Genomic DNA, 13,172 nt, shown 5'->3' with positions numbered 1-13,172 from the left:
AGGCCTTTGATCAAAGGTGTGCCCCTCTGATCAGTGTTTGTCATTTACATCGACGATTTGGATGAGAATTTAGGAGGTATGGTTAGTAAGTTTGCAGATGATGCCAAGATTGGTGGTACAGTGAGAATGAAGAAGGCTGTCAAAGAGTACAATGAGATCATGATCAGATGGGCTAGTGGGCTGAGAAGTGGCTGATGGAGTTTAATTTAGATGAATGTGAAATGTTGCAGTTTGGTTGGAAGAGCAAGGACAGGACTTACACAGTTAATGGTAGGGACTTTGGGTGTGCTGTTGAACAAAAGGATCTAGGGGTATAGGTTTGTTCCTTGAAAGTGGCATTGCAGGTAGACAGAGTGATGAAGTAGGTGTTTGGCCTGCCTGCCTTCATTGGTCAGTCGATTGAATATAGGCATTGGGACAACGTGATGATGCAGTTGTATAAAACATTGATGAGGCCCCTTTTAGAATACTTGTTCAATTCTTGTCACTTTGCTTTAGAAGGAATGTTCTTAAACTAAAAAGGGTACAGAAAAGATTTGCAAGGATCATGCCTGGGATTGGAAAGTTAAAGTTATAAGGAGGGACTGGGACTTTTTTCCCTGGTGCATTGGAGGCAGAGGAGTAAGAGAGGTAGAGGCAGGTATAATTGCAACACTTATAAGACATTTGGACAGGTACATGAATAGGAAAGATTTAGAAAGATATGGGCCAAATGCAGGCAAATGAGAGTTGTTCAGTTTATGATAACTGGTCAGCATGGACAAGTTGCACTGAAGGGACTGTTTCCATGCTATATGACTCTATCTTCAATTTGTTTGCTTCTTTTGTATTGTTAAAGCAAAATCTGCAGCATTGCATGCTTATGTTTCAGTGAGAGACCATTGCTTTAAACCAGAGCGGATGAAAATATGATTTGTCAAACCTCAGGCTTCTATTTGGGATGTGACTTGTCTGGTACTACCATCAGCTGAGATCATAACACTCATCCCTAACTGATCTTCAGAAGGAGGGAGTGAGCTTTTTTTAATACATAAAGACTACGAATAGATTATTTGAACCTGCTCTACCTTACTACATGATCATGGCTGATCCTCTAAACATCACATTCATCCTTTCTCTCCATTTCTTGATGTCTTTAACATCTAACAAATTGTCACACTGTTTCTTGAATATACTCAGACCCAGCCTCCACAGCCTTCTATGGTTGCCAATTCCACAGGTTGGCCTATTGCATATCTTGAAACTGAGAGACCTCTTGTGTTAGATTTTACCAACCAGGGAAAACATCTTTTATCTTGTCAGTCTAGCCCCATTAGAATTTTATACATTTCAATTTTATCCCCTTCCATTATTTTAAACTCTAGTGAGTACAAACCTAGTTGGAGCAATCTCTCCTCATAGGACAGTCCTACCATCCCCATACCAGACTAGTGGGCCATTACGACAATCTCTCAATGATGTGTATATCCTTTGTTGGGTAGTGAGACCATATCGCACGCAATACTCCAAGTGCGGCCTTACCAAGACTGTAAAAACTACAATAAGATTCCTCTAATTCTGAACTCCAATCCTCTTGTAATTCTCCCTTATCTATTGCACTCATTACACCTTCCAAAAAAACTCTAGATTAGTTAAGTCTTATTTCCTTTCATCATGCTGAATGTCTAATTCTGTTAATGCTTTTAGTGTTTTCAAATGTTATCATATTTTGCAACAGGCTTTAGTGTTCTTCCCAAAAGTGATGTTGGGCTAACTGGTCTGTAATTCTCGGTGTTTTTTCTCCTATTTTTAAATAGTGGGGTTGCATTTGCTTCCAGTTAATTTGTAGGAACTGCTCCAGAGAGTATAACATTTTGGAAGACATCTACCATTGTATCCAATATTTCTTGGGCCACTTCCTTGGGGATTTGTCAGCCTCTAATCTCATTAATTTCTCATGTTTTTAAAAAACCATTTCTTAGCCACTATAACCTGTGCAGTCAGTGAGATACATAAACTCTATCCTACAAATTTAACCTGAAAGAAAGTTCAAAATGTAATAAAAGCAAAAATGGCAGATGCTGGTATCTGAAGTAAAAACAGGAACTGATGGAGAAACTCTACAGGTCTGGCAGGCAACTGTGGAGAGAGAATTAGTTAAACGTTTTGAGTTCCCCATGACTTTTCTTCGGAATGCTTAATTTTATTAGATTAGTTAGTTATATACGTCCCTTATTCTCAAAGATATTCGAATAACACTTGATTCTTTTAATCCTTTTCTCCAATTGAAATGAAATCTGATTATCTACCACTCTCAAATTGACTATCAATTTTGAGCCTTTGTTGCCCTGTGATGAATCATCCCACATTATATTCATCTCTAAAACCTTTTGGTTCCATCCTTAACCAGTTAAATTATTCAATCTATCTAGCTTCTTAACAATTGATCAATGTTACATCAGTTGCTTTTCGGGGAGTTCATATTTTAATTATTAGCAGATGAAAAGATTTCTTCTAACATTGTAGGCTTGTTCATTTTTACTGGAATAATGAAACTAACACCATAATAGAGATAGTGAAAATGCAAACACATTTAGTCCTCAAAATAGTGCACTGCACTTTGGAATGAAGTGGAAGTTTTAGGGTTTAGAAAGAATCAAAGAGAATTGTTCCAGGACTGGGGTAGTTCAGTTACTTGGATACATTGAAGAAGCTGGGGTATGTCTGTCTTGTAGAAGAGAATTTTAAGAGAAAATTTTCTATCTGACATTGGAGTAATACACTGTCCCTTTCTTCAGTCCTACAACTCCACTGACTACAACAAATTTGTCCATTTTATCCAGTTATCAACAGTTGTATCTAATTTAGAACTACAGGTCATATAAATTTCCATCAAGTATGTTTCTTTAATATGCCAGCATTTCCCTGCAGCTGTTTCAGACATATATATCAAAATATTTAAGAATCAGTAACAATTGGAGGGTTTTATTTTTCACTGTAGAGTGTTCTTTCGATGGCGATTTAGCTTGTTAAGAAGGTATTTGACTGGCTTCTCGATGTTCATCTCATTTTTTTTTGTAACGACTGCACCTACCAAATTGCTAACATTGGTTGCTACTAAGAAGGGTTTTGTGACATTGAGCAGCCAACACTGGTTCATTGATCATTCTTTTCTGCCTCTCAGCTGCTTGACATTGCCCCGATCACACTGCCTTGACTTTGTTTTGTAGTAAATCTGTTGGTGGAGCCATTCCACTGCTGAGGTTTGGTACGGATTTCCAGGAGAAATCTCTCATCCCCAAAAATCTCAATTTCTTTGTTAGTTTTAGGTGCAGGGAACTTCACTAGAGCTTGTTCTTTGGCAGCACTTGCCTTTGCCCTGCTATATACCCTAGCTAGGTTAACCATAGGTTTGCAGACTCACTTTTGCCAAGGTCTATCACTAATCAGCTGATTATAATCTTCTAAATAGAGCTTCTGATTATTCCAAGTGACACTACATACCAGTAAGTATCAAGATAAACTGCACAATTTAGAACAATGGCCACTTGGTTCATTGATTTTTTGGAAAGCGGCTTGGGTAATTTATTTTAGCCAAATGACATACCTTTGCATTGGAGATGTCCAATCAGTGTGAGACATTCTTCAGCTTGGAGCATTGTGAACTTTGCAGTATCCTTTTAAGAAGTCTATTTTTAGAAATTTGGCAGTGGCAACTCTGAAGAGAATCTTGCAGGTGACGAATTAAATAGAAGTTACTTATGTTACTGCACTGATCTTTCTGCAGATAAACTGTTCACAGTATTCCACCTGTGGTGTAACTAGTACCTTGTATATTTTCAGCAAGCATACATTTTTATTTTCCATTGCCCATTGAAATAAAGACCAACATTCCATTTGCATCTGTATTATCTGCTGAATTTTATATGCTAGATTTTGTGATTTACGCACAATGTGCTGTAGCTTTCTGCTTTCTCCATTAAAATGATATTCAGTTCCTCTATTCCAGCTGTCAAAGTGCATAATGTCATATTTCCCCAAATTATATTCTATCTGCTAACTTAAACTACTTCTATCCACAGACTGTGTCATCCTCAGCACTTCCCTTCCCACATATTTTTGTCATCCGCAAACTTGCTGATAGTACAATCACTTCCCTCATCTAAGTCATTAATACATCTTGTAATTAATTCTGTCCCTAGCACTGACCCATGGCATTCCAGTAGTTATAGGTTGCCATCCTGACTATACCCCTATAATCCCAACTCTGTCTTCTCTTGGTTAGCCTGTCCTCGACCATGCTAAGATATTACCTCAAACACCTTGCCCTCATTTCTTATTAAGTAGAGTATTAAATATTAAGTAGTTATAATCTTATCAAATGCCTTCTGAAAGTCCAGAAATATTATTGGATGAAGAAACTCCCTGCATTCTAGCTAAGTTTAGTGATGATGAAAATAAAGATAGGAAGACAACATATAAGACGACGACGACAAAAGCTTGGGTCTAGATTAGATTACATTACATTACAGTGTGGAAACAGGCCCTTCGGCCCAACAAGTCCACACCGACCCGCCGAAGCGCAACCCACCCATACCCCTACATTTACCCTTTACCTAACACTACGGGCAATTTAGCATGGCCAATTCACCTGACCTGCACATCTTTGGATTGTGGGAGGAAACCGGAGCACCCGGAGGAAACCCACGCAGACACGGGGAGAACATGCAAACTCCACACAGTCAGTCGCCTGAGGCGGGAATTGAACCCGGGTCTCTGGCGCTGTGAGGCAGCAGTGCTAACCACTGTGCCACCGTGCCGCCTATTGTCAATCCATTGTGTTAAGGGCAAGTATTTCTTGCAGACAGCTATTTCGTTGTTAAGATGTCAATGTTGTCTATTGTTATGATCCTAGTTGATGCTAATACTGAACAAGTCAGATCCCAAACTGAGATATGGTCTGATAGATTTTCTTTTTTTAATTTTTGCAGGTGCTTAATATTGTGCTTAACACATCAGGATAAAGTTTCAGCTTTTTTCCCCCAACACCACCCACCAATCCAGAATCTCAATTAGATAAATGTTACTGTCATCTCCGTTTATATTAAAAATTTTCTTGAACTGTGGTGAAAATGTTATGATTCCTTTCTAAGTCAGCTTGCATGAACTTCTGTCAATTCTAATGGTCAAAATTGTTTGGGTGCTTCCATTTTGAAGTTTTCTATTCACCCTTTACTGGCTTGAAAAAAAATCCATAGACTTGAAACCATTCATATTGAGGTGACCAATTAACCGGAACTGACTTGATTTTCCTGGTAGGAGAAACTGTTCTACTTTGAACTGAACTCTGTGTTCTTTGAAACTAAACCTCAGAACATTCTGTTTTGAAGTTAAATCTAAGTTAAATTCCTTAATGTATTTATTCTGCCTATTATAAACTCAAGAGTATTAACGTTTTATCTGCTTACATTGCAGAGTTTTCCCAGCCACCTAGTTTTTGGAACTGATATATTTAGGCCACTGTTCCAAATTGGCTTTCTGGCCTTCTAAACAAAACCTTCGCAGCACTGACCCATATTCATCTGCCTCCAATTTGAAATCAAAGTACAAATGTAAATTTTTCACTTTTCATCTCAAGATGACTTCCAAAACCCCAGCTTTATTGGCTTTTCTACAATGTTGGTTTGAGCAGATCCCCTCTCTCCATTTCTCTTGGTGGTTACTAATGTTGATTGGAGGGTTTTAACACCACTTTTGATTATACCTAGCTGTTTTGGTCCAATTTGAGGCATTTGCTTGTGCTGCAGCTGAAATTAATGGAATAGATACTCCTGACTTTGAAACTGTCTTTAAATCATTTCCATTGATCCGTGTGTGAATTGGCTCCTTGGAGTAGCTCTAAGGGGAGAACCTATTTGAACGGTCTTGAGTCAGGGATTCTGCCAACAAATCCATCCATCCCAGCTGAGATTATCTTGCAAGTTTGTGTCTGTAAGGGTGTTTTTGTTCTTTCAATCCCCCCTGTTTGGTAACTAAGATCCTTCTAAGACAGCGTTGATATTGTTCCAGTGGTATTAGTAACTTATTCAAGCCTTGATGCTATGAGGAAGAATGGGGAGAGCCACTGCCAGTAAGTTTAGTGTCATGTCTGATTACGATTCTTGGAAACTTGAATAGGTACTTTACCATAGACTGCGCTAACACTTTGAACCATACAGCAATTAGCTGGAACATGAAGGCAAGCTCCAAAACTTCTGCTGACAATTAAATGGTCACAAACCACTGCAAGCTAAATTTGGAATATACAATAACTTCCAATAATGTTCCATTAATGAAAATTTTAAATATACTGATAATGCATGTACAAGAACAGCTCACTTGCTGAATCTTACAGTACAGTAACAGTATTCTGTATGAAGTTTTTGAATCTTTATGATTGCATTCCTTCCTGTTAGAAAGTTTCCAAATTATAGTTTCCGGTTCTATTTGTATTTTGAAGGGAAGGAGGGTGTAATTGAGCTCAGTATTATTGATATGTTTTCTATTGGCTACAAGAAATGTTGTCTTTGAGGTTTGCTTTGTGACTAATTCCAGAATGAGACCGAAGTACAGATTGTGATGAGATTAGTAGTAGGAAGAGATGGTCATATCATGTTAATTCAATGGTGATGTGAAGCACAAATCATGAAATTACTAATTTTGTTGTTTGCTCAAATTTTTTTTTTTGTTTTTATTTGTACAACAGCGCAAAAAGTCTGCAGTAACTTATTTGAACAGCCCTGTGCAACCTGGGACAAGGAGAAGAGGTAAAAAGTCATAAATAACCTCTGATTAAAAAAAAATTGAAGGTTCAATTATTGACTTCAGTCAGTTTATTCTAATTTCTATTAGCAGTAATAGGCGATGGAAAATATAGCTGTTGGTTGGTGTTGAGAAATTAAACTGGTTTTTATGTTTCATAATAGACCAAACATGAATCAGCTTAACAATCTGTCAAATTTTATGTTTCATCAGACCTCAAAATATTTCAAACAAATTTTATTGAAAAACACTTTTTCGAATATGTTTTCCTGTTTGTCCACTAAAGAGTTGTTATAGCCACTGTCTATCTTGGCCCTGCAATCAGCACCAGCATTTGCTCTACTTTCGATGGTGATGTTTATTTTGTATATTAATTTAAAGAATATCATCATGTTATTTAAAAGTGCGCACGTTAATGGGCTAGCATGGCATGATGTGAGCTTGTGTTCACTGTTTACCACTTTGTGAAATCTCAAGTACAATGCATCATGTAAAAGGCCACCTTGTGCATTATTAGTTTCAGCTTCTGTGTCATCTTCTTTCAAGATTTTGACGACAGTTTCTAAAAAATGAATTTCCCTCCATATGACTCAATCTCCTTCCTTATAGATTAATATACCAACTTATGGTTAATTAAACAATAATGTAAACACTAAGTTTATAATTATTACAAAGTACTTGCAACAACAAATTCCATGATGGGTAGAGATTCATTTATAAGAGCGAATGCAATTTGACTGCAACTTATCCCTGAGATTTCTAGGTATAAAATACTCAGTTTGTTCATGATTATGTATGATCCAAAAGGGAACTTGGATTTGATCAGAATTTAGAAGAATTTGAGCCCTCTTCCAAATATTCCACTTCTAATGCCACAGGTCACAATTTTAATATATTTAATACCTTAATACCACTCTACATCAGTCATTTCCTTCTCCTCTCCAAGACCACTGCACTTCTCCTGGGCCATAAACACTTCGTTACACCTCTGTGCTTCTCTACCTCACGCCCCTCCTCTAAGATGCTCCTTAAAGTTGACCTCCTTGACTCTGCTTTTGGTCATCTGTCTCAATATTCCCTTATGTGATTGGGTGTTGCATGTGGATTGGTAAGAGGCTTGGGATATTTTAGAATGATATTAGCATAATATTTTTCATGATTGCATCATTTGAACATAGGACTCAACCATCTTGATCAGATGGGCCAATGGGCAGAGGAGTGGCAGATGGAGTATAATTTAGACAATAGACAATAGGTGCAGGAGTAGGCCATTCTGCTCTTCGAGCCTGCACCACCATTCAATATGATCATGGCTGATCATCCTTAATCACAATTCTGTTCCTTCCTTATCTCCATAACCCTTGCTTCCACAATCCTTGAGAGCTCTATCCAACTCTTTCTTAAATGAATCCAGCGACTGGGCCTCCACTGCCCTCTGGGGCAGAGCATTCCACACAGCCACCACTCTCTGGGTGAAGAAGTTTCTCCTCATCTCTGTCCTAAATGGTCTACCCCGTATTTTTAAGCTGTGTCCTCTGTTTAGATAAATGTGAGGTGCTGCATTTTGGAAAGGCAATTCTTAGCAGGACTTGTACATTTAATGGTAAGGTCCTGGATAATGTTTCTGAACAAAGAGACCTTAGAGTACAGTTTCATAGTTGCTTGAAAGTAGAGGCTCGGGTAGATAAGATAGTGAAGAAGGAATTTAGAATGCTTTCCCTCATTGGTCAGAGCACTGCGTGTAGGAGTTGGGAGCTCATGTTGTGGCTGTACAGGGCATTGGCTAGGCCACATTTGGAATATTGTGTGTAATTCTGGTCTCCCTCCTATCGGAAGGATGTTGTGAAACTTGAAAGGGTTCAGAAAAGATTTACAAGGATGTTGCCAAGGTTGGATGGTTTGAGCTATAGGGAGAGGCTGAATAGGCTGGGGCTGTTTTCCTTGGAGCATCGGAGGCTGAAGGGTAACCTTATAGAGGTTTATAAAATCATGAGGGGCATGGATAAGATAAATAGACAAGGTCATTTCCTTGGGGTCGGGGAGTCCAGCACTAGAGGGCATAAGTTTAGAGTGAGAGGGAAAGATTTAAAAGGGACCTAAGGGGCAACTTTTTTCACAAAAAGGGTAGTGCATGTATGGAATGAGCTGCCAGAGGAAATGGGACAGGTACAATTACAACATTTAAAAGGCATCTGCATGCATATAGGAAGGGTTTAGAAGAATATGGGTCAATTGCTGGCAAATGGGACAAGATTAATTTAGGATATCTGGTCAGTGTGGACAATTTGGACAGAAGGTCTGTTTCCATGCTGTACATCTCTATGACCCTATTTCTTGAATATCACAATCACAGTGAGATCAAGAAAATTAACCATTTCGATCAAAATGAATCAGTTCAGCAGGCACACCCACCACCACCACACACTCATTCCGTGTTTTTCGAAAAAAAAAGGAAAATCAAAAGGCGTACTTATTCCTTTGGCCCCTTATGAATGCAAGACATTGAATATGAAGTATGTCTGCTCTGCCTTTAGTTAAATTTTTGGTCTGATCTTCAACTTCAACTCCACTTACCTATCTTACCTGAATATCACTTGAATTTGTTAATGTGGTACCCAGTGAGTAATACCCCATCAATCTGAAAATTGCCTGTTTTTTTGCTACTGTCTCTTCTCTTGTTCAACCAGTTCTACATCCATGTGGCTATATTTCCCCAACTCCATAAATATTTATCTTATCCATTTTGTGTGGCAGCTTATAAAATCTCTTGAAAATCCAACTATTCCACATCTAGTAGATCCTCTTTAACTACCATGATAGATACTATCTCAAAAAAACTATAGATATTTCTACACCATTTCCCATTCATAAAACCAAATTTGCGCCAAAGTGTTTTCTTGCAACTTAGTTAAAAATGGATTTTGACATTTTCTTGATTTTTTTTTTTGACTAACTGGCCTGTTGCATTTATTGTTTCCCTAATTTGTTTACTAGTGTTATTAAAATTACTACCTTCCAATCCATTGTGCAAATTCCAAAATCTATGGAATTTAGGAAGATTGCAAACAGTGCATCCATCATTTCTGCAGCTATCTCTTTTGCAAACCTGGAATATATGCCATCAGTCTAGAGGATTAGTTAGCTTTTGATTCCATTAATTTTTCCACAATTTTTCTTTACTGGTAATTATTGTGTTCCTCACTTTCATTCTATTTCTGGTATGCGTTTTGTCTTTTGCGCTGGAGACAGGCATTGGAAACTTGTTTAGCATCATTCCATATTCACATACTGTGCTACTTGGGCAATAGTATGAATTTTCTTTTAATTAAATGGTATCCTTATCCTTTTTAATTAGTCACAGAGGTATCACTATTTTCTTGGAGTTTCCAGTCTAAATTTCAGCAATCATGAAGAATTATGGCATGTTTCTTTAAATGTTTGCCATTACTTATTTACTGACAAAGTTTTTTCATCTAATTTCATAAGTTATCTTGGCCAACTCGTCCTTTTTAACATAATAATTAGAGCTATTTGAGTTTAATACTCTAGCTTTAGCCTGTATCTGTCATTCTGGAATGAGATGTGATTGTAACCTGCTGTTTTCACTGTTCCCTGAAAGGATTTTGTATTATGAGATTACATCTTTTCTTCAATAGGGATATTTATATTAGCATTTTCCCTAACTGATTCCAAGGCACATCATTATAAAAAAAATTTTGAATGCATTCCCATGCATTCCTTTTGATAATTTGATTTATCAAGTCAGTGTGAAATTCATGTGAAGTGGAGTCACGCAGTTGTTAAAGCTGTAATTTTTAGATATGCTACTATGTACTTGAAATGTTAGTGCTTGTTTTAATATTGAGTTTTTGCCATTGAGAATGGATATTCTTAATATATGATTTGACTTCCTTTCATCACTGGCCTATACTCTTTGAACTGAGAATCCTGCTGTCATTCAAGATGGGAATCTAGGAACAAGAGTAACATTTATATACCCACACAAAATTAATAATTTTTTACAAACCTACCCCACAAGGAAATATAAATGGATAAAGCATAATAGTAATGCTTGTTTTGAGAACACAAGGAGTAGAACAGGAATAGATTGTTCAAGCCTATTCCATCATTAAACAAGATAGGGGATCCAATAGCCTAGTGGTATTATACAGAAACTCAGCTAATATTCTGGAGTCCCAAGTTCAAATCCTACCGTGGGCGATAATGGAATCTGAATTCAGTTTTTTTAAAAACTGGAATTAAGAACTAATTGCTGATTGTCAGAAAACCCATCGGGCTCACAGGAAAGGAAATCTGCTATCTTCACCTGGTCTGGCCTACATGTGAATCCAGATCTACAGCAATGCAATTGACTCTCAGGTGTCCTCTGAAAAAGCCTAGCAAGCCACGCAGTTCCAGGGCAGCTAGGGACAGGCAATAAATGCTGGTCAGCCAGCAATGCACATGTTCTGCAAATGAATTAAAAATAAAAGTTATTGCCTGCGCTTGTTTTTGCATCAATAAGGTCAGCCTCTATCCCTAACTCATAAGAATAAAAATTCCACGATGGTTTTAATTGAACTTTTCAAATTTAATTCTACAAAGTTTTATTTTCTACCTTTTATTTTCCTTACCAGTGCCTCAATCCCACCACCTCCCTCCCCACCTTTCCGTTGCTTAGATTGTAACCTGTCAATCAAAAAAGAAATGTGTTTTCCAATGGCATTCAAACTCATTATGTTTATTGATACTTAGTTGACAGGTTACCATAAGGCAAAGTACGTTATTTTCATTTCTCCTTTGTCTGACATTTGTGTTGGCTATAGAAGTAGAACAAAGGACTAATATATCTACTCATTCTACAGTGAAGGGCTGATAGTGGATGCAGTTGTCTTCATTGAAGTATTCTCTTCCATTTAGTTTTATACCCCCTCCCTCTCCCTCTCCCTCTCCCCTTACCAATTAGGCAGTGATGTAGATGAGAATATAGAATGTAAATATTACTGATGCCCTTATGATTTAGTGCAAAAGATCAATTGCATTCAAATGTCCCCATTCTTTGCCTTGCTGAATAGTCTATCTTCAACTCTAAAGTATAACTGCATCTTTCAATCCTAGCAGTTTAACTTCCCATGACCATTATTTATTCTATAAAAGTGATCATCAATAGGGTTTTGTTTTTGTTGTTGCTGACTTGGTGTTCCCTCTGCGTGAAATTTATTGTAGTAACTTAGAACTGTTAATTTTCATCAGTATGAGATGCAGTGTAGACTGCACTTCTAAAAAGATTTTTATGCATGAGAGATTTGGGCTTCTGAAATAAATGCTGGTAGAAGTGATTGGGGATTATTTTAGTCAAAATCCTCTGAAATATGAAATGAAGGTACATCAATTCTAATGGTCTCAATAAAGTAACCTTTTTTGTGGAGTAATTTAGAAAATATAGCATATACATCAATCTTCTTACACTATGAACATTCAACCTCCACTTTGCTTAAGACAGCTAGCAGATCCTTTAAAAGTCTTTTGGGATTATAAAATGCATCAGTGTGCTTCACACTGCTTTTGGATTGGAGTCTCAGTTCTTTCAGAGCTGAGCCAAATAGATCCTGGTTATGTAGTAATTTTTATTACTCTATGAAGTGCTTTTTTCTTTGATTTAAAATGGCCCCAGAAGAATAATTGCTGCTATTCTGACATTTGGGAATTCTTTTAGATCATCACAAATGCCAGGCTCTTTTGCAAAGCAACCTTCAAGTTCTGTGAAATTTGCCGTGAGAGTATTGTTTTTCAATTTCTTGCACCAATCTTGAAGGCCTGGCCAGGAAGTGTTTATAATTCTGGTCTTGAAAGAAGTAAACAGTATATTACTGATGGACTTTGCAAAAGAATGCTTCGCTCACGCTAGCTTAAGAAGTGGCATATGCTTCACTGGGCTCTGTATTGGATGTTAACAAATATTTTGCACATTTGAGTAATGAAATCTGTGGATATAATTTTCCTGGATATAATCTTGGATTTTATATTTGTCATGGGTGTTTAGAATGCTTCAATGAAAAAAAACTTTTAATATTTAGTATCTCATGCTATTTTAATTGGCAAATGTAACTATTTTCTGAAATATAAGTTGTCTGTTAAAATTGGGATTTGAACAACTATTCCTGTTTACCAAACAACTGCTTGGGAATTTGATTTAAAATGGCCTCACTATAATATCTTTGAAACAATTTTGCTATGTGTTAAATTGAGATAAGTCATTCAGGGGGTTGATTTGTTATAGTTTGTTTATTGATTGCTAGATAGTTAATCCGCAAATAGTAGCTTCGGAAATTTGAGCTGTGAAATTATTAATTATTATAATTCACCATGTAATACAATGACCAGTATTATTG

General features: G+C 37.1%; 1 protein-coding gene across 5 annotated transcripts in view; it reads left to right on the top strand.

The window, feature by feature from the left end:
• Window positions 1–13,172, top strand: part of LOC122557958 (PHD finger protein 21A-like) — a 305,652-nt gene that overhangs the window by 275,862 nt on the left and 16,618 nt on the right. For all 5 annotated transcript variants that reach the window (XM_043706234.1, XM_043706235.1, XM_043706233.1 and 2 more), the window contains one exon: window positions 6,725–6,785. In XM_043706234.1, the coding sequence (XP_043562169.1) occupies window positions 6,725–6,785 (61 nt within the window). The remainder of the gene's footprint in view (window positions 1–6,724; window positions 6,786–13,172) is intronic.

The sequence above is a fragment of the Chiloscyllium plagiosum genome, chromosome 16 (assembly GCF_004010195.1).
Source record: "Chiloscyllium plagiosum isolate BGI_BamShark_2017 chromosome 16, ASM401019v2, whole genome shotgun sequence".
Taxonomy (NCBI): Eukaryota; Metazoa; Chordata; class Chondrichthyes; order Orectolobiformes; family Hemiscylliidae; genus Chiloscyllium; species Chiloscyllium plagiosum.
Note: the sequence above shows the minus strand (reverse complement) of the source record. Positions and strands in the feature narration are given on the sequence as shown.